We start from the raw sequence: 23,492 nt of genomic DNA on the forward strand, positions 1-23,492 counted from the left end.
ATTCAAGGATACTCCGTGACTTCCGGTTTACGGCAGAGTCATCTTGGGGAACCTATAGTATAGTGAACTAGAATATTCTAGTACACTGTACCTATAGGCCTATGCGCGCGCCTGTTGATAAGGTTCCCCAAGATGGCGGAAGGTAGCGGAAGCAGACGACAAAAGCGGATGTGACGTCATGTGCGTGCGTGACGCACATCGCTTGGGCTGGTGGTGCTTGTCCAACGCTGGCAACATTTTCGCTGTACATCCACTTTCACGGGGTGGAATGGAGGCAGATTTTTGATGCATCGAAGCAAACAAGAAACCGGAGAGCCCATGTATTTCGTTGCATACTTTGGCAATGAATATCTCGAAAGTGCTGTCATCCTGAAATATCGCTCTAACCCTTGCAAGCTCACAGGCTACAATTCACAAATTGCAGTATGGATCCTAAAGCAATTACTTAAAACCTAATTTAGTGATTATTTTGTTAGCTGGTCAATTATAGATTTAGATTTCTCGTGCAAGTGATTTCCGCCTCCTTCGGTAATCCAGCTCACTGAATAGACTTATATATTGCCTGCCACAGGCGATTTTTAAAAATTCTGTATGCTGAAAAAAGAAAAGGCCTGGTATAATTTACCCATCTGTCTGGGGTATAAATCAATCTTGTGACAATGAAGAAAATAACGATCTTAGGTAATTTTGTTTCTTACTACTAGTTTGGCGCCGTTATATGACCCTGAAATTTGCAAAGCTAATATTTTGCTGACGTAATTTGAGGAAAGGTTACTATTTATCTTGAACCTTCTCGAATAAAATCTGAGACGGTCGAGCGCAGCACATCGCATGGAATTACCCTATCGCAACCCTAGGAGTCTACCTATTCAATGATAAGCATACGAAAATTCTTTGCACTGGCTCCCAGACGCCCGCTAACTAACGCAAACACTTGCAAGCTCGCTTGCTTATGGCGCAAGCCGCGTAACCCGCATTAGTCACGGATAAAGTCGCACCCACCGCGAGATATCTCTTTCAAGACGTCCCGATTCATTACCGCAGCTTCTAGAACCTTAGTCACCCACCGGACGCGATCGGCGAGGCGCCCGGGGTTATCACCGCAGCCGACGAACTGACGCAACAAGCGCGGATCGCTGACGTCACCCACCGAGGCTCGCTCTCCTGCGCGTAAAAACAGTTAGCGACACGGGATCGCGACGCCGTGGCCCTTATCGCGCGCACAACTGCGCCCTGCGGTGACGGCAACAGTTGGCGTTCACGACCGCCCACCGTAGTACTTCCGAAAGTCGCGCTTCGCACGCGGCATCAACTTTGTGGCGCGGCGGGGAAGCTCGTCGCATTTGACATTTTCGTTTCCTGCTGATTCTCTCTCCAGTCGCCAGGCGTCGCGTGGGCAGGAATGAGTTCCATGGATGCGTTCTGTGGCTCGCGGTTCTGGGTGAGTATTTTTCCGCATATTTTCGGCGTTCTAAACGCGCCTGGCCCGTGTGCGATGGCTCATGCGGGTTCTCGAAGGGCTCCCGAACCGCGACGATCGGTTACCGAGCGATGTTGATCGCTTCGAGCGACGCGGCCTTGTGTAACCGGCGCCGGGATGCGCTCGAGAGAAACCGGGACCCGATCGCTGGATCTCTTGGAGGTTGATTCATAGGGGTGGGGGGAAGGAACACTTTTGTTTCGCTGCCGGAAATGAGGGGGCAAAAAAGAAAACTCATGTTTCGGCTCCAATGTGGCCTGACGTGACCGACGGTGAAGAATTCTTGGGGGGAACGCGGCTCTGCTTGTCGCGTACGGCGGCTTTTCTTTCATCGTCCGCCTGCCTTCCCTTTAATTAGCGAACCGATCGCTCCGTGCACGTGTTGCGCCTTCCAGCCGCCTGCGCTTCTCCGGTTGACACATGACCGTGCGTTTCCTGCGGCCCTCGCGAAGCTGCCGTCGTACGCCCCCCTTTTCCTTGCCCCGGTCGACGTACGGTCATTCGAGAGCGGTGCCAGCTTCGCCTTCGGCGCACATCGCCGGCGGCTGTCTCGGCTCGTGATCCCGTCAGTAGTGCAAACACGGGATGATGCGCTTCTCAATTCGTTCTGCGCCGTGCGATCGAACGCTATTCGTGATCGCGACTCGGTGCAAATGTCGCGCCGGCTCTGTTGGCAACAACAACAAAAAAAAAGTCGAGAGGCGTACTCGCACGTGGTTTGATTTCCCCGGCGCTGTAATGTTGCAATATTCGGATGCGTGAGGGATTCCTGATGGTGCGGTAGGACGGACAAAAAAATAAGTCACCGATTTTGCAGCTGCGCGATGCGTCAGAGAGCGGTGGCTTCATGCGTTCAACTTTTCCGTTGTAATGTTTGGCGATATGCGCATTTTAGGTAGCGGATGCGCTGTTCCAAGGACACTAGCTGCGCTCCCGAGCCGTTTAATATTTTGTGCCCTACTCGATGCGCTGACTTCCGAGTTTGTCGGCGCGATTTCTCTCCCGTTTCGTCCGCCCTGTTCGATTTTCTTTTTAATGCGATAGCATCAAAGGCCCCGCGTCGCAGAAAATCCAGCGTCGGACGTCTCATATACAAAAAGAATTTCGTACCAAATCCAAAACTATGCATACCCAACCGCTCTTATACCAACAAAGTTGCTCATACCTTGTCTTTCATTCTTCATTAAGTTATTCCTCGGAATTTTGAGAACGGCAGCCCACAAACAAATGCAATGAAAAAAAAAAGAACACCAACAGCGCATATCTCTTGTGTTAGCTCTTCTCAGAATGAAATATTAAAAGTGCGAAACAGTAACAGGAGATCGATCCATGCAAGAGGCTGCGTTTCTACCAGAAAGCTTGCCATCGTGCGTAGTGTTTGCTGCCAGCATTTCCCAGTAAACATGGTTATACACAAGCTGCAGTTACAGGGAAGCGTGAGACACAGTCAGGGGTCTTTGAATGCTATCACGTCCCACTCTTAAAGGCAAAGCTTAAGCATTCTCCAAATTTTTCACTTGCTTGCACATCGAACAGTGTGTCTCTTCTGTTAAAAAAGAAAAAGGTGTTTCGATAGGCCTCAGGTTTATTTTTCCCTTGCTCTAATATGGCCCTTAAGAAAGGGTGCATATGATTTTCTAAATAAACAAACCAATTCGATGCTGATGCGGCACGGTGGAAAAGCGTACAATGTGTTTCAAATCCTACAGAATGACCGCGTTTTTGGTTAGCACGCAGCAATGCATAACATTGAAACCTGCTGAAAGAAAGGTGTATATACAGCACCTTGGAGACAATTTAAATTTTAGCTGAGTGCTGCCTATATTTAGAGTCTGGTTTCATACGTCACACAAATGGGGCGTGGTAAAGTTCTTGTAGCAAAGAATCAAGTTGCAGAAAGATGTGTTTTACGCTGACACACCTGCTATGGTGATAAAAGGAGTCTTGATGCATTACCATTGTGTTTCTTTATGAATGGGCTGTCATCGCATTAGCTAAGCCCTCTAGTCTAGCGATTGTGTAGGGTTGATGTGCTGTATTGAGCTTTCACTACAAATTACCCTGTCTCTTTCACCTGACAGCTAGTTGTAGAATTGTCAAGTGAATCACTTATCATATATTCGCATTGTTCTTAGTGTGAGGTATGAAGCATGTGTGCTCTCCGATGCCAATGCTTTGCCCTCTCCCTCTTTCTTTCTTGTTCAGTAGTCGTGCGTCACTGCTATGCACATTATACTGCATTAAAGATGTAAGAACGACATAAAAAGTAACTTAAAGTAAGAAATACTTCATACACCAATTCGCACCTGCTCCCTGGATTGTTATAAGTATCGGCTAATGATGTCGTCGTTCAGTAATGTCAGCCAGATTTCAAGGAATGTGTCATGGATAGAGGGATAATGGTCACAAAGGGAAATGGCTCATTCCAGGCTTAATTTCATCATCACCCATCTATCTTTTGTTCACTGCAGGATGAAGGCTTCTCCCAGTGACCTCGAATAACTCCTTTCATGCATTATCTAACTGTCTCCAGTGCCTACAAATTTCCTCTACAAATTCCCTAATTTCATCACACCACCTTTACCTTTGCTGACCTTGACCATGTTTTCCTTCCCTTGGAACTTATTCTTTAGGACTGATGGACCACCTCTATGCATTGCATGTCCTGCCTAACTCTATTTCTTCTTTGAAACCTTAACTAGGATGTCATGTATGCCCAATTGCTCTCTGATCCACATCGTAGTTTTCCTGTCTCAACATTACACCCATCATTCTTGTTCCATCAGTCATGGTGCAATTTTTGGCTTCAGGAATTTATTTTTTGGCAAGTGCTCATGTTTAGTCCTGGTTCAATAGAAGCGGTCTGTCAGCACACTTGCAAACTCCAAAATTTCCTTGAAACTTTATGAATTTCGGTTTGCTTTTATGACTTTACGAATGTTGCATCAAGTTTTACGAAAAAATAAATTCTATTAGCAAAAGATTCCCTGTTCGGTCTCCAAACCTGCCTTTGGAAGTCTTCGGATACGTTAAGGATGCAAGATGGGCAGATGCTTTGATCAAATTTATACAACTAAGTGCCAAAACATGTGAAATTGCCAGCAGCAAACTTGATAAAGTAGCTGTGATCTAAAAAGTGGTACTTGTTAGTCTCTGTTGTTCCAGCCAAGTTTGCTATTTGGGTGCTGCATGTAAAGCTACTCAGCGCAAGCTTTAAAATTACAAAAAAAGCATGCTGTTCCATGCCTCCTTCCCATGATGTCGTGTCTGTGTGATATTTACAAAATCTGAGCTTCGCAGGTTAGCAGCTATGCTTTCAGACACCCAAGGGTACTTGTATCTTTGGAGTCTTTGTATCAGTTTGACGTGCTTCAGCAAGCGCGAATGGGAATCTTGTGTCAAGTGGGTTTCACCATATGGAGTGCTGTGGTACATGAAGCATTTTAATCTGAGTGACGCAGAGGTCAACGATAACACAATGTTCGAGTCGTCGGCTGAAGTAAGCATGTCGTCAGGACATTCCTGTTCTTGTTTCTTGCCTAGTTCGCCAACCTGCTTGCATGCTTAGCAATTACGTGGTGTCTGAGCTAATGTTGCTGTGGTAGGAGTATCGTCAGCTTGTCATGTCGCTTGGTTCTAACTGTTGTTTCGGGATTCATAGTAGTCTTTGCACCAAATTTAGTGCATCATAATGGTATAACGTTGAACTGAAGATAATAATGACAATGAGGAAGAGGAAAGTTTTGCATATTCAGACTAGGCCTGTACATTGAGGGGCGTGTAGTGGAAGGCTCTCGGTTAATTTCATCTGTGTTGTGTTCCTGGAACTGAGCCAAATTCCTGTGTCACGATACACGGGTATTTTTTCTTTTTCATGCTGCATTATTTTGATGTTTTCTGTCGTACGTACGGTTGCTACGTTTTGAAGGCTTAAATTCAGTGGGCTGTAAAACCTGCAATGGAGTAATAAACTGGTTTCAGCATTCCGTTCCTTAGTCTATATAGGCTAGTAACTATGCCTTAAATGTAACTTCTTCTAACCCAGCAGGGTAGCCCAGTGGCAATGGGGGTGTGCTGCTTAGCTTAATTTCGCAGGTTCAGTCACAGTCACGGCAGCTGAATTTCTGTAATAATGTATTGCAAAAACCTTAATGCACAAAAGAACTTCAGGTGTACAAAACTAATGCAACCACTGCGGCCTGCCTCATAGTCAGATTGGGATTGTGGTACAAAAAACACAAGAAATTTATTTGATTAATTTTTTTTCCTAACTATGCAATTGAAATGTTAACTAGCTCAAGAAGTAATCAGCCTACACCGAAACTTAATCCTGCACATATGCAGTGTGTACATAAAACGTTAAGTTTCAAAGTTTCACGAGTGCTGATTTAAAAAAGAAGCTGAATACCAGTGCCCCCCCCCCCCCCCCCAAACCTTCTTCAATATTAGCTGGAAGGGATAGTCCCCAGAGTAATAGTTTTTCATTTCTGTGATCCAAGCTTTCAACTTCATTTTGATTTCTGCCTCTGGCTGTTCAGAGAACTTGTACTTACAGCAGCAGTTGCTCCCCTATTATCCTTCTGAAAGCTTGAAACCACAAAGTGGCTTTGTGGTCATGTCTGTGTTGTCAGGGAAATTGCTAGATATATGGGCCTCATGTCAGACTCTCGCTTCCATGATAACCATGGGAGAGCACTTGTGACAAGCACATCTGTTTAAACTTGTTTAGCAGCACATTCTCTCCTAAGCCTTTACATTCAGTGACTGGTCAGTAATGAGTTTGAACAGAGTGCGCTTTTGATAACATCCTTTGAACCGCCTTCTTTATTTTTTGGGACTGTGGAGAAATCTCTTGGGGCTAACAAAGCCCCATGGACACACCATCCACTAGTTTGCAGAACTTTTCCACCTTAAGGTGGCATACTTTTCTGACATAACATTGCACAAAAGTGAAATTTTGTTGAGAAAATAGAGATGTAAAAATTTCACTTCCCCCCGTCTTTTTTATCTGCCCCATAAAATCCAAGAGCACACACCAGCTCGTCCAGCTTAAGTTCTCCAGACAACACCTGATAAAATCCCAAACTGATTACTTATTTGAACTTGGCACGTCATAATGCTTAAGGAGTCCCAGTGTCATTGATTCATAATCACAGATAGAGATTGAAAAGCAGGATCCCCGCCTTCCGCGCCTTATCAGTGTACAAGCTTGAAGACAGGAGGTTGGTCTTCAAGAGGTGCGTGACAATTTTTGAGAAGGAAACCCACCAATGCACATGGGCTTTTGATGTGTGCTTGTTACGTGTGCTGGGCTGATTGACTTGACAAGTAGACCACTTGGAGGTTGCGTATCTTTCAGTGCCTCATGACATCGCTTAGCATAAGAAAATCTGCTACCACTCCATTTCAAGTTGTTTGCATGCGACAAGGAGGTGACGGGCTCCTGATAAGACATCGTAGATTGCTGATATTTCTCAGGTGTTCAAGAGGCAGCGCAGAACGAACCTCTTGAATGATTGTGGCAAGCACCTCTGTGCAAGGAATGACTTTCCATGCAGCACACCCTTGACCTTTCGATATGGCTCTGACATTTGCTGATTCAGTTCAAGAGCATTTGCGACACGGAAGTTGCACTGAACTGTCGAGCAGCAAAATGATCTCCGTTCAAGCCTCTGCATGTTTCAGTCGGTGTTGGCCACCTGGTGGTGCTTGAATTTTGTTCCATTAATGCATTGCTAATGACACAGTACTCCACGAATGAAGCGATACTTTTTCTTGCTCACAATCTGTGTAGCTCGTGCGGCCTTTGTACCATGCTCAGGTTGTAAGATGTTTGACACGCCCCGTAATCACAGTTATTATCATCAGCCTACATTAAGACCACTGCAGTGCATGCCTTTAGAAGTCTCCTGTTACTCCTAAGTTGCATCAACTGATTTGTCTTTCGCCTGCAAAGTTGCCAATTTTCATCGGACCGCCTATTTTTCTGCCACCTCTAACTGTGCTTCCTTTCTCTTGGCACCCATCCTGTAGCTCTAATAGACCACCAGTCATCTGTTCTACACATTACGTGGCCTGCCCAATTTCATTTGTACCTCTTAATCGAAACCAGAACATCGTCTACCCCCGTTTGCTCCCTAATCACCATTCATCTATGTTTGATCTTGGTCCGTACATGCCTGTCTCTTTCTTTTTTTTTTCAATGGTAGTTTAATGCAAATGTCATGGAAGGATTAGAAGTGCAAAATAGGTTAGCCCTTCCCCAGTATCTGCAGTTAGATGTTGTTTACAGTTGGCTTACACGACCTGCAACTTCTACTGTGCTGCACGGAATTGCTGAGATGGTCTGCAGCTGGATGTAGGTGCACACATTTGGCTCCTGCAGCTGTGTTGCTTTTCTGTCTAAAGAAGACGGAGAAAATAACTACCGAATATCTTGAGAAAAATGTGAAAATTTTTAATTTTATGCGGTGTGCAAATAGCAAGTTCTGAGTTCACCTGGGCAGTAGCTTTAGAAAGCATACGCACAAGAAGGAACCTTTCAAATGCTTTTTACAACGGTGGACGTATGCTGTAACTACAAGACTGCACTTTCTTATACAAGACATTCATTTGAGACTCTTTTATTTTTTCAGTTCATTTTCTTAGATATCCTATTGTTTGCACTCGAGTCTACACATTCGGTTGTCAGAACTGGCACGAAAATGAGTGAGAGGATACTTTCGCTCTGGGCCAACTCCCATTTTCATATTTGAATACATGTGAAAACAAGAAATGCCCTCATCAGACTAAATGGATTAGGATGAAAATTGTTGCATTTAAGAGAGAAAAAGCTGAATTCTACTACCTTTTGGAAGCCAAACCTTGATTGAAGGCCTCGATTTAGTTTTTTACAAGAACTGCCAAAAATCTGAAAGCTTCAGAAAATTTGAAGCACAACGTTTCCAAATATCTAACTCTGCACCAAGAATAGTTATTGAATTTCTTTAAGCACCACCTGTTAAAGCAACTGAAGTGAAGAAATGCTGCATGAGTTTACATTTCACAGGAAATTTTTTATGTGCTTGGAAGGTTTTTTTTTTTTTGCAAAAGCCCTTGCAAATTAGTGATATATTACAGAGCAGTGTATAATGCATGAATTTTGTAAACTTTAGATGTACCAATAGATGCAATTTACAGAATTAGAATATATATTTTTTATCTGAGTTGTAAGCTTGCTGCTTCAGTGCTGCTTAAATTTAGCAATTTTCCAATTTTTTAGAAAAATCATGGCCTAAATAAAATATATGCTTTAATCAATCGATAAATTTTAGGAAGCTTTAGCTTGGGGGCTACTATCTATGGGGATGGAGAATTCATTTTTCTTGGCGACCACTGCACCGAATTTAAGATTTGTTGGATTAAAGAAGCTATAAATTCTGCTGACTGTTGGAAGCAAAATTTTGATTTAGTCAGCCATTTTTTTACATAAATAGTTGAAAATTTAGTATTTTAAACAAATGAAACTACCATATTTATGACTGTATAACTCAGCAATGAAAACGATATCACAATTCTGTAAGCTGCTCTTAATAATACATCTAGAGTGGACAAAATTGATATATATCCCTGTTAAAAAAAAAATTATGGGGTTTTACGTGCCAAAACCACTTTCTGATTATGAGGCACGCCGTAGTGGGGGACTCCGGAAATTTCGACCACCTGGGGTTCTTTAACGTGCACCTAAATCTAAGTACACGGGTGTTTTCGCATTTCGCCCCCATCGAAATGCGGCCGCCGTGGCCGGGATTCGATCCCGCGACCTCATGCTCAGCAGCCTAACGCCGCAGCCACTGAGCAACCACGGCGGGTAATATATCCCTGTTCTTAACTTTTATTTAGTTGGGGGCAACTCCCATTCTGCGTATTCAAATTTATGTAAAGCACGAAAATGCATTTTCACACAAAACCCTCAGCCAATTCGAATGAAATTTGTTGCATTTAAGATAATCAAATTCCATTAATTGTAGAAAGCATAATTTTATTTAGAGCAAGGATATTTTTTTCCCCCGAAAATTCCCAAAAATTGTAGGATGCCGATAGCAGGTCCAGGCAGCTGCAGGAAAAAAATAATTCTGGCACAAATTTACAAATCCATGACTCTGCACCCAAAACAGATATTGCAATTCTAAGCAAACTGCATCAGTTAGAGCATCTAAAGTGGACAAATTTTATATGTGAATTTTCAGCTTACACGAGACTGTTACAGTGCTTACGGTGGCATAGCAAAAGTCCTACTTGCAAATTAATAATACCGTATTTACTCTAATGTAACACGAGATGAAAGGAAGAAGAATTGGTACCCTTATTCAAGAAATTGCAGTTCGGAAACAAGTTCTCTTGGGCGATCCCTTCCATAGATAGTTTCACTTTCGCGAGATTTCACGTGACTCAGCGCCGGAAGCATCCCCGGCAGGTGTTTTTGACGCTGTGCCAAGCTCGCTATCATTGCCAAGAGTACGGTCAGGCGTATACTTCGAGGGGTTCAGTGCTGGGATGAGCCAAGCCTTGCAAAAGTGAAACTATCGCCGAAAGTGATCGCCCGAGAATGAAGTCATCTTCGAGCTTGTTTGAGATTAAGTAGTTCTATAAAATGCTGCAAAATTATTTCGTTTGGGGATACTACCAGGCCACTATGAAGTCCACAGAGCCCTTCTGACCGGCCATGGATTTAAAGAGAGCCTCCCGTTGGTCTTGACATCCGCAAATCGTTGACATCGAGCCGCCGAGCCACGGAAAAGTTTGCCAATTTCTCGGCCATCAAAATTGTTCGTCTCTCGAAGCAGGCGTCATACCGAATGCGCTACATTTCCATAATGTCCCGAATAAACGGAGTCAAAGCACAAAAAGCCACAGGGCGCTGCAGCACCGTAACCATACCGGTCACAAGCACAGCGAGAATGGCATCGTTTCGAACAAAAATCAAGTTTTGACTTCAACCAACTTGTTTATAGGTTGGATTGGAGTGTACAGGTTGCCAACATAACAGTAAGAACCACCAAATTTAGGATATTTATTTTCGAATGGTCAATTACGCCGTTATTCGAATGTTATTCGAAGCAATGAAAATAACGAAAAAAAAAAACTCATTTCAGTTGAGTAAATACGGTATACTTCAGAGCGGTGTATAAGATTGTTGTATGCTTTAGATGTTTTAGTAGGTGCAGTTTTTATCGTTTTCGATTGCTAATAGAGAGTTGTAAAGTTGATATTGTAGTTTTCGAAATTTTGCAATATTCAAAAATGTGTGTTAATAATATGATGCCTAAACAAAGAGTCTACTTCCTGGAGTCACTAGATCTTCACTTTTTCCTTTAAATGCAATAAACCTCATCAAATTCAGTACACTCTTAGAAAAATTTACACCTTGGGGGCTTATCTTGTCCCACAACAATAATCGTCATCTTGCTTGCCCGCGTTTCCTTGCTTTAACGCTGCGAGCCCGGTACTTCCCAGTCACGAACCGCATGCGCATTATCAGTGTGACGCAGCATTCTCGACAGGACAGTAGCGAGTGCCGAGTTTTCAAGAAAGGAAATGCAAGCAAGGCAGATGACGATTATTGTTGTGGGACAAATGTACACCCCGAAGGGTGCAATCGTTTTAAGAGTGTACAGTGGTTGCAAAGAAAAACGATTTCTCCACTCCTATGTATTTAATAGGAGCCTCGAAAGCTTCCTGTTGAGTGCAACAGAGCTAATCTTATTTTGTGCAGTAGATGCTGAGAAACAGTTTTTTTCCATTTTTGTGTATTTAGATAAGAGCTCCCAAGATGCACCTTCTTCTCCAGATCTTAATTTTTCCAAGGATGATGGCTGTAATATACAGGCGCATCCCAGTACAAAAAACCGGGACATGCGCTGTAAAGCCCTTCTAGAAAGTGAACATTTCCGCAAGCTTATTTCCTCTAAAGCCAACATGGTTAACACGGTAGCGATTCCGCAAACTGAGAGAAGTGGGCTCTGAAGCACCGCATGCAAATTTAGTCGGCACGCACTTCAGGACGCACTCGTCTTGTTCGGCTTCCGAAAAGGAAATCCTTCAAACGCCGATAAGTGTCGTCAAAGAACTTATCTCTTGAAGTGCTCCTGCAAGAGGCTCTCTGCTGTTGAGAGCTAGTTTGTGTTAGGAGCACAATGTAATCTTGACACACTGAACTGTGTTTGCCTCTGCCTTGCTGTAATTCTTGCAGGCAAATAGTGCTCAGTCTATCTTTGTGTCACTGGGTCAACACTCGCTTTTGTGTTCAGGTATCTCACACCGAGTGCAGCTGTTTGATCTGTATCTATACTTATTGATAACTTGGGAATTCAATGGTGACCCGCTTCCATGGCTCACTGGTTACAGCTACAGTGGCCGCATTTCAATAGGAGCTTGAATGTTGCTGAAATCTGCATATTCTTGGGGGGCGGCACATTATAGAACCCGGGGGGGGGGGGGGGGGGGGTCGAGCAAAATTGTAACGGACACAATTGAAGATGATTGCGAATATCAGCGGTAGCATTCCAGTTACCCTCCCGAGTTCCTCGTGTTTTCCGGTGGGCCTTGGGTTATCAGTGGTTGCACCACTCCTCTGCTGCAACCTCTTTTGCTCTGCATCCGTGGCGGCTTTGCATTGTTGGCGGGTTTCATCTGTTCCAGTCGCCATTCCAATTTTTTGCAGCAGGGTTGTTTTCTCTCGTTTACTGATTCCATTGTAAGAATACATTTGAAAGGCATTCCAGCGCATTTTAAATGGGTACCTCATAAATGACATAGAGCACCCATCTGGGGGGCGCAGGTGTTCCAGTCGCTGTTCCTGTGCTTCAACATTTTTGGCAGCATAGTGCAAACTGAGAAAAGTAGTTAGAGAGAGCTATCGCTTTAATATTAAGTGCCGTTTCACAGCGCTGGTGTTGCTCTGGTACGTTTAACTACCGCTGATAAATGAAGAATTCAGTACTGGTTCCGCCAAGAATACTGTACTGTACCTCATCTTTGTGCCTGCACACTATAAAACTTACTTCCTAAAACATGGTGGTACAGTAAGAAGTCGGCCTGTACCGTGACATCATTAAAATGATCAGACTTAATTCGCTGGCACATCATTAGAAATTTTCTCCAAGTTGTACACTGGTGCAATTGTAACTCTGTTTCTAGCCTATCACCGATTTTAGTTCGATATGTGTGTCTGTGCCTGTGCGTATAAATCGCAGCTATGCAACTACAATCTATGTATACAAAATGTCTCTCGGCAATGTCCCTTTTAAGGATGCATTGGAGAACAGAATAGCTGTATCGCCTAAGCTGATAGGCTGTGATTTTTTTTAAAGATTGTGCGTGACATGTGTTCATCAAAACTGTTGTTCTGTGCTTGCTCAGTTTGCCATTCTCAATTGTGGCATGTTAATTGGCCAGCTTTTGCAACACCATGCACTGATCTTGTGAAATGCTGTCACACAAACGAACTGCCAGGTGATAAGGCAGTAATGAGGAATTTCAGAACAATGATACATTGAAAGTCCTCTCCGTGAAATGGGCCATTGTCAAAGCATAAGAAAAACAAAACACAAGTATTGGTGCCTCAGAGGAGGGCTAATATACTGGTCATATCTTTTAAAAATGTGCAACCATTGATATGTGCTATCTTGGGAATGCGCCCTCGTGGGTTGTAACATTTATCTCATGTACAAAAAATGTGCTCTAACTAAAGGCCAAATGTGAGGCTCCTAAAGAAAGAAAAAAAGATGTGATAACACGGCATTTATCAGACAGAACAAGTGCTTGCTCAATATCTGAGGCACATTGTCTGCTATAATGTATTAACGCATTTCCTGTATTGTTGGTGATAGGCCAGATGCTAGGTAATTTTGTTTACAGCTGGAGTGAATGAAATGGCAGATGAGTGGAAAGTTTTCTGGGCCAACTTTTCTAGGCTATGGATGGACAATGGTGTTGTGTTTGCACTTCCATTGACAGACTTGATGCTTGGTCAGCTTGTTCTCGACCATGTTGGGTACTAGTTTAGCCACTAATTTTTTGCTTTTGTTGGGGAAAACTGCTTGTAGTTGCTCTGTCTGCAGAGAGCATAGTTTTGAAACAGCTAACTGACCTGTTGAAATTTTGTGCATCTGGCATCGACTTTTCCTTAATTGCAGTGTGGGTCTGTATAGAATATTTTTGCAGAAACAAGGTTGTGATAATTGAGTAGACTGACCTCCCAGTGAGGTACAATACACTACTGCTCTGCTGAAAGAATAGGTTATAGTTAAGCTAAATGTATAATGAATTTGTCAACCAGTCGTTAAGGCTGAAAGTGCAATGAGATATGACAAGGTGCATGTAGGTATTTTCTCTAGTTTTTCCATAGTGCAGCTTTCTGTTCTAACTTATGGTTCAAGTCTTGTCTTTTTAACCACGAATCTTGCAGCAGAGTTCTATCTGTCTGTGTTAAAACGAAAACTTTTGACAAATCAGTTTTGTGGAAGCCGACAAGATGGAGGAAGGTTCGTGAAACAGGAAATTGTTGTTCACCTGATGGTAGCAAACACCTACAAAGGAAACCCATGCATGTTTCTCAGAAAGCAAGCTTCGCAGTTGAACTAAAATTTATCCTAGTTTGGGGGGTCCAACCCTGGACCAATGCCTTTCCAGGGTGGTTGTTCTACAATCTGAACTAATGAGCAGAAGGCTAGCTCATTGCAGAGCGAGGCCGAATCGATTGACAGCTTTCCTCCACTTTGCGGGCTTCCGCAGAGCTGATTTGTTATATTATTGTGCCCGTGCTTCTTGTGGTCTAATAATTCGGCCTCACTCTGCGATTGGCTAGCCTTCCACTAATTAGCATACGTGGTAGAGTGAGTTCTCTGAAAATGAGTTGGTTTCGTGTTTGATCTCGAGACCAGGACGAATTTCTCCCTCAAGTGTGAGTCTTTCTTTGTAGCTTCATGCTACAATTCAGCAGATGTCGCTTTTTCCTTCCAAGTGAAGGCATTTGAATAGTGCCCCAGCTTTCCTGGGCATTCTGGATGGGGCCATTAAGGCTTATGTAGGATGTGCACATCATCATCGCACATATGCGCACATATGTGATGTTAATGCACGCATTCTGTGTGCCTGTTCTCAGGACTACAACCAGACATGGAACACGACAGACCCCGACCTGAGCAACTGCTTTCAAGACACCGTGCTGACATGGGTGCCCTGCGGGTTCCTCTGGGTCACAGCTCCCATCGAGACATACCTCCTGCTCAAGAGCAGCAGTCGGCTCATCCCGTGGACTGCGCTCAACCTGGCTAAGTTGGTAAGCACAACTATAATTTCCGAGTCACTGTTTTTGTTAAGGGATAGAGGAGAAGCTGAAAAGTAAACAACATTAAAAAAGCAATAAAAATGAAATTAAAAAAAAGAAAGCAAATTTTATTGTGCTGTAAGGGAGAGTTCCAATAAACTTCGGATTTCTCCAGGGAGAAAAGTTCTGAGGGCTGTAAATGGAGGTAGGGGGTTTTCGCATGCAGGAATGAGTTAAACATGCACAAATGCAGTGTCTGTTTTTACTGTGTGATGTTTAATCGTTCCTCGCCATTTCTCCCCTCTGATTTGTGCAGGCCATCACCTTTGTGCTGTTTGTGATCTCCCTGGTCGAGTTCAGTTATGCGGGCCACGCAGCCCTCTCGGAAGGCATTGCCCTGCCGTCCGTCTACTTCTACACGCCCTTCATCAAGCTGGCAACATTTGTGAGTCGCACCTTAGTCTCTCGGTACCAGCAGCCTTACACTTAATGCCGATATCATTTGTTTGGTATGTGATTCTTTTTGTAGCTGCTTCACACCCCTAGCTCTCTACTGTATTTGGCAGCCTGTTTGTGTGCACTGTTGAACAGAAATAACGACCGAGAAAACTTAAGCCAAAGTTTATTTTAAGAAACTACTTTTCGGAGTCAGACCGGTTCCTTCAAAGGTGAGATGGAGGGACCTGTAGCATTGTGCTTATATGCATTTGTAGCAGTTCAACAGGCATGTGGAGACCTTGTGCATGCCTCGGAAATGCAGGACGGGAAGAGTTCCCGACGAGTGATTGATGTTTCCCGACCATTTCTGAATGTGCAAAAACCAAAAGGAGCCACCTCTGGTGGTTTTCTTTCTCCAACACTACGGTGTCACACTGCCGTCCATTTCCAACGACTGTGCAAGGTCTCCGCATGCCTGTCGAACCACCACAAATGCGTATAAGCACTGATACGCCTCCCGCCATCTCACCTCTGGTGAAACCGGTCTGGCTCTGAAATGTTAGGTTCCTTAATATAAACTTTGGTTGGAGTTCCAGTCATTCAATCAGTTATTATTATTTAAAGATACCTTACAGGCCCCTCGAGGCATTGTGTAAGAGAGGAGAGTACACTCATATACACAATAATTAGAATGCATATGCGAATACACATACAAAAAGAACCACAGTGTAAGAAATGTGCATTACTTTTCATGCCTTCCTGTGTAGTTGCTGGCTGGCCTGCTGCTCCTGGCGGGCCGGAAGCGGGGCAGCCAGACTTCAGCAGTGCTCTTCTTCTTCTGGTTCCTGCTGATGCTCTGCGGCCTGGTGGCATACCGATCGCACCTCAAGCGTGCTTTAGCACCAGCTGATGAAGATGCGCCGGACTATGCGAAAGAAGTAAGTTAGTGGTTTTTGATACTCCAGCTTGGATCCTAATTTTAAAATTTAGTCATGCATTCTTTTTTATCCCGATAGCAGTTTACAAACGCTTTAGGCGTGTTCGTGTCGATGGTGACGGCACCGCTGTTATTGTGTTCCCCCTTTGTGGACTGCCCACGTTGACCCGTAAGCAGTGGGTCTCCATACACACAAAGTACGTTCGACTGCAAAAATTGACTAAGTGAAATGGATGCGCCATCAATGTTCTGCTCGATCTGCTTGTTGGTAGAGCTGGGACAGCATTCTGCTTCCTGCTGCTGGCACGAGTGGTGTGCACGCTAACATTCCTGCTCAGCGGCTGTCTGTACGCACCGTTCTGAGTGGAACAGGCAGTAAACATTAAGCTAATGTTATCTAATAACTGTCTAACACTGACCAATTCGCATCGGTCTTGTGCACGACCGAGGTACGACGCCTGCAGCACCAGTGGGGGTGCTCATCACAGCAGTGTTGTGATACGCCTGGTAGCTGCTAAGGCTCTGTTCCTTGTGCCCTGCAGCAATTAACCTTGCATGCCATTTCACAACGTGTCTCACCGAAGTGTACAGTTGAACCCACTTTTATTGACACCTCTTTTAACAATGTATTGGGTGTAACGATGAGCAGCCAATGCACTGCCAACTTTTGCATGTGTTCTGTAGTGAAATAAACCACTTATGAGAATGTCCCACGCCACGTTATCGATTATAACAATTAGATCTGCCAACTAGATGCTGTGCTGAAAGGTAAAAAGAGTGCAAAATCTTCGAAAAAGAGGAAAGAAAAAATCGACCCGCCACATTCGCCTGCATGCCTTGCACATTTGCCGAGCCAGCCTTTGTGCGAGAGTTGACTGCGCCAACGTCGGAAGAGGTGGAAGAGAAACCGGAGAGGATTGCGCTAGGCCTGCAATGCTTAGGGCGATGCGACAAAGGCATGCCATGAGAGGCGCGTGGCACAAAGGTTGGTGCGGCAAAGGTGTGAGACATGCAGGCGAATGCAGCGGCTCGAATTTCCTTCCTTTGCTTATTTTTTAGGGATCTTGCATTCTTTTTTCTTTCTGCACACCACAAAGTAAGCAGGGTTAACTGTCATGACCGATAACACGGCATGGGGTATTGCAGTAAGCAGGTCACTTTGCGACAGAACGAACAAAAGTTGATGGTGCATTGGCTGAATATTGTTACATCCGAATAGGTATGTTAAAACCTGTAATGCTACAAGTGGGTTTGACTGTACTTCTTTCTGTCTAATTGAAATATTTGGATGTTTGCCGTTCTGTTTTTTTCGTGCGACCCAGTTATAACAATGAGATTTTCTTGGCACTTGAATATTACTATAAGTGAGTTCGACTGTAGTTAGACCTTCATCCTGGGAGCTTATGTGTAACGTGAAACCTTACTACTACTGTCAATTTGTGGGACTGGCAATACTTAAACGTCAGCAGAGCTTGTTGTATCGGTTACTGTATTGCATCATTGTCTGTAGACTTCACGCTTGGTTTCTGCTGCTGATATCAGCTGGCAATTTTTTAACGTCAGTAGAGCTTGTTGTATAGTCTACTCTATTGTGTCATTGTCTGTATACTTAACGCTTGCTTTCTGCTGGTGATGTCACTTGCAGGAGCGGCTGGGCGAGCCGCTGTTCTTCGGGGCATACATGGCATACTACCCGCTGGTGATAATACAGTTCCTGCTTAACTGCTTTGCCGACAGCACGCCCATCTACAGGCAGCATGTGCTGCCACCTGAGGAGGTGAGTTCGATTGCTTTGACTGGCGCAAAATACCGATTCTTTGCTATTGCTGCCCACAACATGCTGTATTTACCCGATCCAAAATGTGCACCTTTTTTCCCGAGAAATGTGTTGGTAAGTTGCCTACGCGTCACCACAGCATTGGCAGCGGCTTACCATCAGAGCCAGGTTCATAGCCTTTGTCATAATAACGTGGTGATGTTAATGTTTCCGTATAGACTGGAAGCAACAGTGCGCCACTTCCATTATGAAAGCAGATTCAAGAGAGGTTATTTTACGTGCTAAGCTACTGATAGTGGAGTAGCATTATGTGGTATTCGCTTTGCAGAGATTTTGATGGCATCGCAGGATAAACCGACGAAGGGGTTAGTCAGGGAACGGGTTACCATCATCCCATTTGCCATTGTTGCAGAGTTGCTAAAAAAATATGGAATGTCAGTTACAGTGGAGTGCATGGAAAGCAGGATCCATAGGCTGTGACAAAGGGCTCTCTGACTATGACGGTGATTGACATCAAGGGTGTATAAATTTTCATTTTGTTGATGTAAATCTTTCAGGTTTTATATTGTTTCGATTGCAAAAATTGAAAGCTTGCTATTCATTATAATACTGCCCAGTGCACTCACCAAACAAGGACACAAGGTAAAGGTAGCATGCAAAATAATCGAGGCCCTCTTATCACAAAGTGTGTAGATACCGTATTTACTCGCATAATGATCGCACTCGCGTAATGATCGCACCCCTAAAATTTGTCGTCAAAATTCGATTTTTTTTATTTCCCGCGTAATGATCGCACCCCGAATTTGCCGCAGCGATATGTCGTGTGCTAAGTCTAGCGAATAATGATCGCGCTTACCACCTGTCGAATGCTACGCGAACGACTCTTCAAGACTAGCCAAGCGGCCTGCACGCACTAAACATTCTTAAGTAGATGCCTCATTTCATTACTTTCATCACTTTCCGCACTTCCATGACAAAATTAGGTACAACCAAACTTGCCTTTATTATGGGTTGGCTTTATAATGGCTGATGTCAACAAAAATAAAGGCGCATTTCGATTCTTTTCATCTGCTTTTGCACTCGTGAGCACGCAACAAATCGCGCGCGGAAATGATAGTAGCCACGTTTACTCTGATACGTTAAAAGTGTACCCTATTCATACGCCGACGCTTGTAACACAGCTAAGATATTCGCCCACCCTTAGCGGAAAGTAGTGAAGACAGATGCCGCAGTTTCCGCAGCATGCCCGTCATGTGTTTCTGTCACTGGCAGCTAAGCGCGCCCACCTATTTCTGTCCCCTCAAAGTGGACATGGCTACGTTATTGCCGCAAACTTGCCGATATTAACGATATTATTCATCACTAATACGGAAGAAACTGTTTCAATGCACGTAATGTACTCACGAGAAGAAAAAAAAAATCGCGTTCGGCGCGTTCGGCTCGCTCCGCTAGCCGCCATTTTTGTTTTGGTGTCCCGCACCCGCAATCTCGCATCCCGCAGCAAACGCGGACGAAAAAAAAAATTTTTTTTTTCCCCGGGAAATTTAACCCGCGTAATGATCGCACCCCTGAATTTGCTTCAATTTTTCTGACAAAAAAAGTGCGATCATTATGCGAGTAAATACGGTATGTGCGTGATCAGTAGTACTGACAAGCAATTTGCATTTTTGAGTGCTACGTCAATCTTTTTGCATATGTAGACACCCTGAGTTTTTATATCTTTATTTCAATTATGATTGCTCTTTACATGCTCACTTTAGTTAGCATGGGTATATATGTATGTATGTGTGCATGTATCTGTGTATATGTGTGTGCATGTGTGTGTGTGTGGGGAGGGGGGTCGTGTAACTTCCTTTCCAAAAATAAACTGAGTTTCAAGTCAGCACTTGTGTGTTACCTTTGCCTTGTGGCCTTGTTTGGTGTGTGCGTGCTGCAGTATCATAATGAATAGCTACCGACTTCGCCAACTTTCAGTACTTTTAGGAAGCTTGCTAGATTTTCCTGGGTATAAAACCTATGGATTTATGGGTCCAGAGCCCATCGAAACTGGGTGCGCTTTATGGAATTGGGGCCACATTAGAATTGGGTATATGCAGTAATTCTTTCATGACAGTATCGTGCTCGTTCTAGTTGTTTTTATGAAGTCTTGTATTGCTGGTTGCCTGTTTAATTTCGTTGCCTTTGGGTGAATATCTTTTTTGTTTTTTGCAGGCTAAGGTAAGGATTTGTTGCATACTGAGTGTAAAGGATGTTGCCAAACGGCGTGGACGCTGAGAGGTCATTTCCCTTCCTAGAATTGGGGGAGGTCGCCGTTTTCGGGCTTAGCCGGGAGTAAAGCCAGCCGGGCGCTTTGTTAATGAGTCGGGAGACGCTCCTTGACGGCAGATAGCCCGCGCCGACGCGTCGGGACATTTTAACCTGTCACGCGTGCGGGCAAAGTGTCGTTAGGATGTCAATGGTCATGCCGGGGGGGTACAAAGCGGCAGCTTATAACCCGAGGGATCGGTGACCCGACGCGCAGTCTCTTAAAACGTAGGCTGGCGCCACCGAGACAAATCCAACGGTGCACTTAGCTTTGCGGGCCAGCCGGACGAGACGAACAATGCACAAGACGGCATTGCGAATCGGCGGGCGCACGTCGGCAAGGGTGTCCTTTGCGGCACGCAGTGCGCGATGGGATTAGTGAAAGTGCGAGGACGGGGCGACGCAGATGGCCGTTTCCCCGTAAGTGTTTTTCAAGGTGTCGGGAGACTTTTCCATGTATGTCGCGGAGGCGAAACGGTTGGGATGTTATTTGTTTATTTGTTGTTTGGTGGTTACTTTCTCTCCCTCTATCTATCTGAATGTTCCGAGGAACGCAGGGAGAGGGTGAGAGAGAGTGCCCAATGAGTGACAGCCCAGTTGACCCAATCAGGTCACTGGGGTGTCGTGATTTGCCGTGAGGGGATTCGGGAGGGGCAACCGAAGGTTTAAAACCTGGCTCCCGACCTCTCACAGGGGTTCCGGGCGCAAGAAAGGTGCTCTGCACTTTCGGCTCTGCCGAGTTAAGGCGCCGGTCCCAGTGTAACCCAAGGGTCTTGACGTACGAACGGTGCTATGTACTATCGGCTATGTCGAGTTGATACGTCGGACCCACTGTAAATAGCTGTCAATGTATATAATGTGTACATAAAGTCTATTCTCCAAGTTCAACGTCTATGGCGTCCCATCTCTGATGGAAGAGGAGAAACGGCGACAGCTGAAGCAAAGTTTTCTCTACCAAGTAAGCTGGTTACGCCAGCTTGGAGGCACTCTGTAAAGAAAATTCACTGGCGCAGTCGACAGGATCGAAACAGTCGACGACAAGGAACGCTCTGCATTCCGACTGAGGCGTCGCAGACAGCGAGGAAGTTCGCCGAAGACGGCAAGAAGCAACTCGGCAACGACATCGAACTTCGGCCTGGGCAAGAAAATCCGCAGCTGAGGAGAAGCAAGCCGTCAATCCAAGGGCATCGACGATTCCTGGCCGTCTCCACTTCGGGCAAGGTCCCGTGAGGACATTGGAACTTTGGTGCGACCGACGGTGCCGACTCCGCAACGGGCAAGGCGTGGCAGCAGCGACCAGCAGCATCTCAGCAAGTGGTGAGTCCTCTCGTTCTTACACCTCGGGGGTACCGCTGCCTGGTCGTACTGTAGCGTATGAACACGAGGTTCGGTCACTTGAACCCCGACAGGAGAAATCAGCCCACGATGAGTGAACCGGAAGCCGAGAATGTCGACGACCACTCAGAGGGGTCTGTCGCATCAGAGAGCCAGAGGGAAATGGACCTCAGAGCCCTCGCGGATCGGCGCCGGGTGCTTGAGTTGGAGGTGGAGCTTGCGCGACTTAGGCAGAACGGAAGTGGGAGCTCACGGGAAAGCGGGCACGCATTCGGTGTGCATGATCGCTGCAGTGAGCTCAGACGCTATTCCAAGTGTCTCACTGGAGTGCTTCCCAAATTTCCGTCAGAGGCCGAGGCTCCGGTGTAGTTTGAGTCGGTTGAGAGCGCCCTGACGGCGTATGAAGTGCCGAGGGGGTTTTGGGGACAGATTGTTTTCCCGTTGGTGGCGGAGAAGGTTCCGTTTTTGTCCACAAGACTTAGCCCGGCGGAACACAAGGATTATCCAAAAGTCAAGGAAACAGTACTTGACGAGCTCAAACTTTCCGCAGGGGAATACCTCAAAAGGTTCTTGGGGTCAGGAAAGCGTATGAATGAAGGATGGAGACCTTATGCAACTCGCCTTCAAAGCTACCTGCACTTCTACCTTGACTCGAGAAGAGTGTCGACGTTTGAGGAACTCGTTAAACTGTTGGTTGCAGACCAATTGAAGAAAAACCTGTCAGATGACGCACTCCGGTACGTCACGCTGCAGGAAGGGAAAACGTGGCTAAAAGCACCAGAACTAGCCGCGCTAATGCGGACATTCAAGGAGGCGCGAGGCAAGAACAGTGCTGGGAAGCAGCTGAAAGAAAAGACGGCAGAGTCGCAAGGCCAGAGTGTTAAGCCAGGCGTACCGCAAGGTAGTCGCGGCGGTGGGAAATGTCAAGGTGCGGAGACAAAACCCAAGTTCAGAGGCTGCTTCTCATGCGGCTCTAGTGGGCATATGAAGTGGAATTGCCCACTGAGCCCGGGGCAGCAAACATCGAACGTTCCGAGTACTAAGAGCGATAATTTGTCGGCGCACGTGGCGATAGGAGAGCCAGCAGCCGGGCACAGCGACCTCATTCCCGTGGTTCTAGAATGTAAGGATAGGCATATCGACGCAATTTTGGACACGGGAGCAGAAATTACAGTGTTGCGCGAGAGCGTAGTTCCGCAAGCGATCGTACAGGCGCACGGAACGATCAGCCTAACCTCCGCCTTGGGAGATAAGGTGAGGGCAAAGCTCGCGGTGGTCCCGTTAACAATGTCCCGCGAATGTGGCGTTTTCGCAAACGTAAAAGAGGCGGTGCCGGTGCTGTGTGCGTTAACGGACAAGCTCACGGAACGGACCGATTGCCTGCTGTCAGAGGAAGCATGGCAGTTACTTAAGGACGAGCGTGGTTTCGAGGGGGTAGTGAAAATCAGAGAGCAAAAGGCAGACGGCGCCCAGCCAGAACTCGAGGGCATTCCGTCGGACACAGGAGCTGTGAGGGCAAACGAGAAGTGTGCTTCCGATGTAGACCGCGAGATGCCAGTGGCATGCCTTTCTGAAGAGTGCGGCGCAGCCGCGCAGACTACCGTTTCTGCTTCGCTTACGGAGGCGCAGCGGCGACAGTCGGGTGCGGCTGAGTTGTCGAGAGAGGGTGACGGGGTTAATCCCGAAGTGTCGCTAAGCGGCCAGGCCGATGACAAGAAATCCGGTCAGGAGATCGTGGAGGGAGAGCCAGGAGGATCGAGTGTCTCCGAATTCGGGGCTGATAGCTGTGTTGACCGAGAGTGCGGCGGCGCTGCGGTTGCGATGCAAGCATGCACTGAGGTTGCAGAAAAGCAGCAGACGGCAGCTACAGCGTCCGTGGACTCATGGGTGGTCGATCAGGTTCTGGCAATGG

General features: G+C 45.6%; 1 protein-coding gene across 1 annotated transcript in view; it reads left to right on the forward strand.

Moving 5' to 3' along the window:
* Window positions 1-1,183: 1,183 nt before the first annotated feature.
* LOC139050927 (multidrug resistance-associated protein 1-like) overlaps window positions 1,184-23,492 on the forward strand; it is an 81,040-nt gene continuing 58,731 nt past the window's right edge. Inside the window, exons 1-5 of the mRNA XM_070527791.1 lie at window positions 1,184-1,441; window positions 14,625-14,801; window positions 15,106-15,234; window positions 15,995-16,165; window positions 17,810-17,941. Coding sequence (XP_070383892.1) covers window positions 1,403-1,441; window positions 14,625-14,801; window positions 15,106-15,234; window positions 15,995-16,165; window positions 17,810-17,941 — 648 coding nt within the window. The 5' untranslated portion in view covers window positions 1,184-1,402. The remainder of the gene's footprint in view (window positions 1,442-14,624; window positions 14,802-15,105; window positions 15,235-15,994; window positions 16,166-17,809; window positions 17,942-23,492) is intronic.

Source organism: Dermacentor albipictus, chromosome 10, assembly GCF_038994185.2.
Source record: "Dermacentor albipictus isolate Rhodes 1998 colony chromosome 10, USDA_Dalb.pri_finalv2, whole genome shotgun sequence".
NCBI lineage: Eukaryota > Metazoa > Arthropoda > Arachnida > Ixodida > Ixodidae > Dermacentor > Dermacentor albipictus.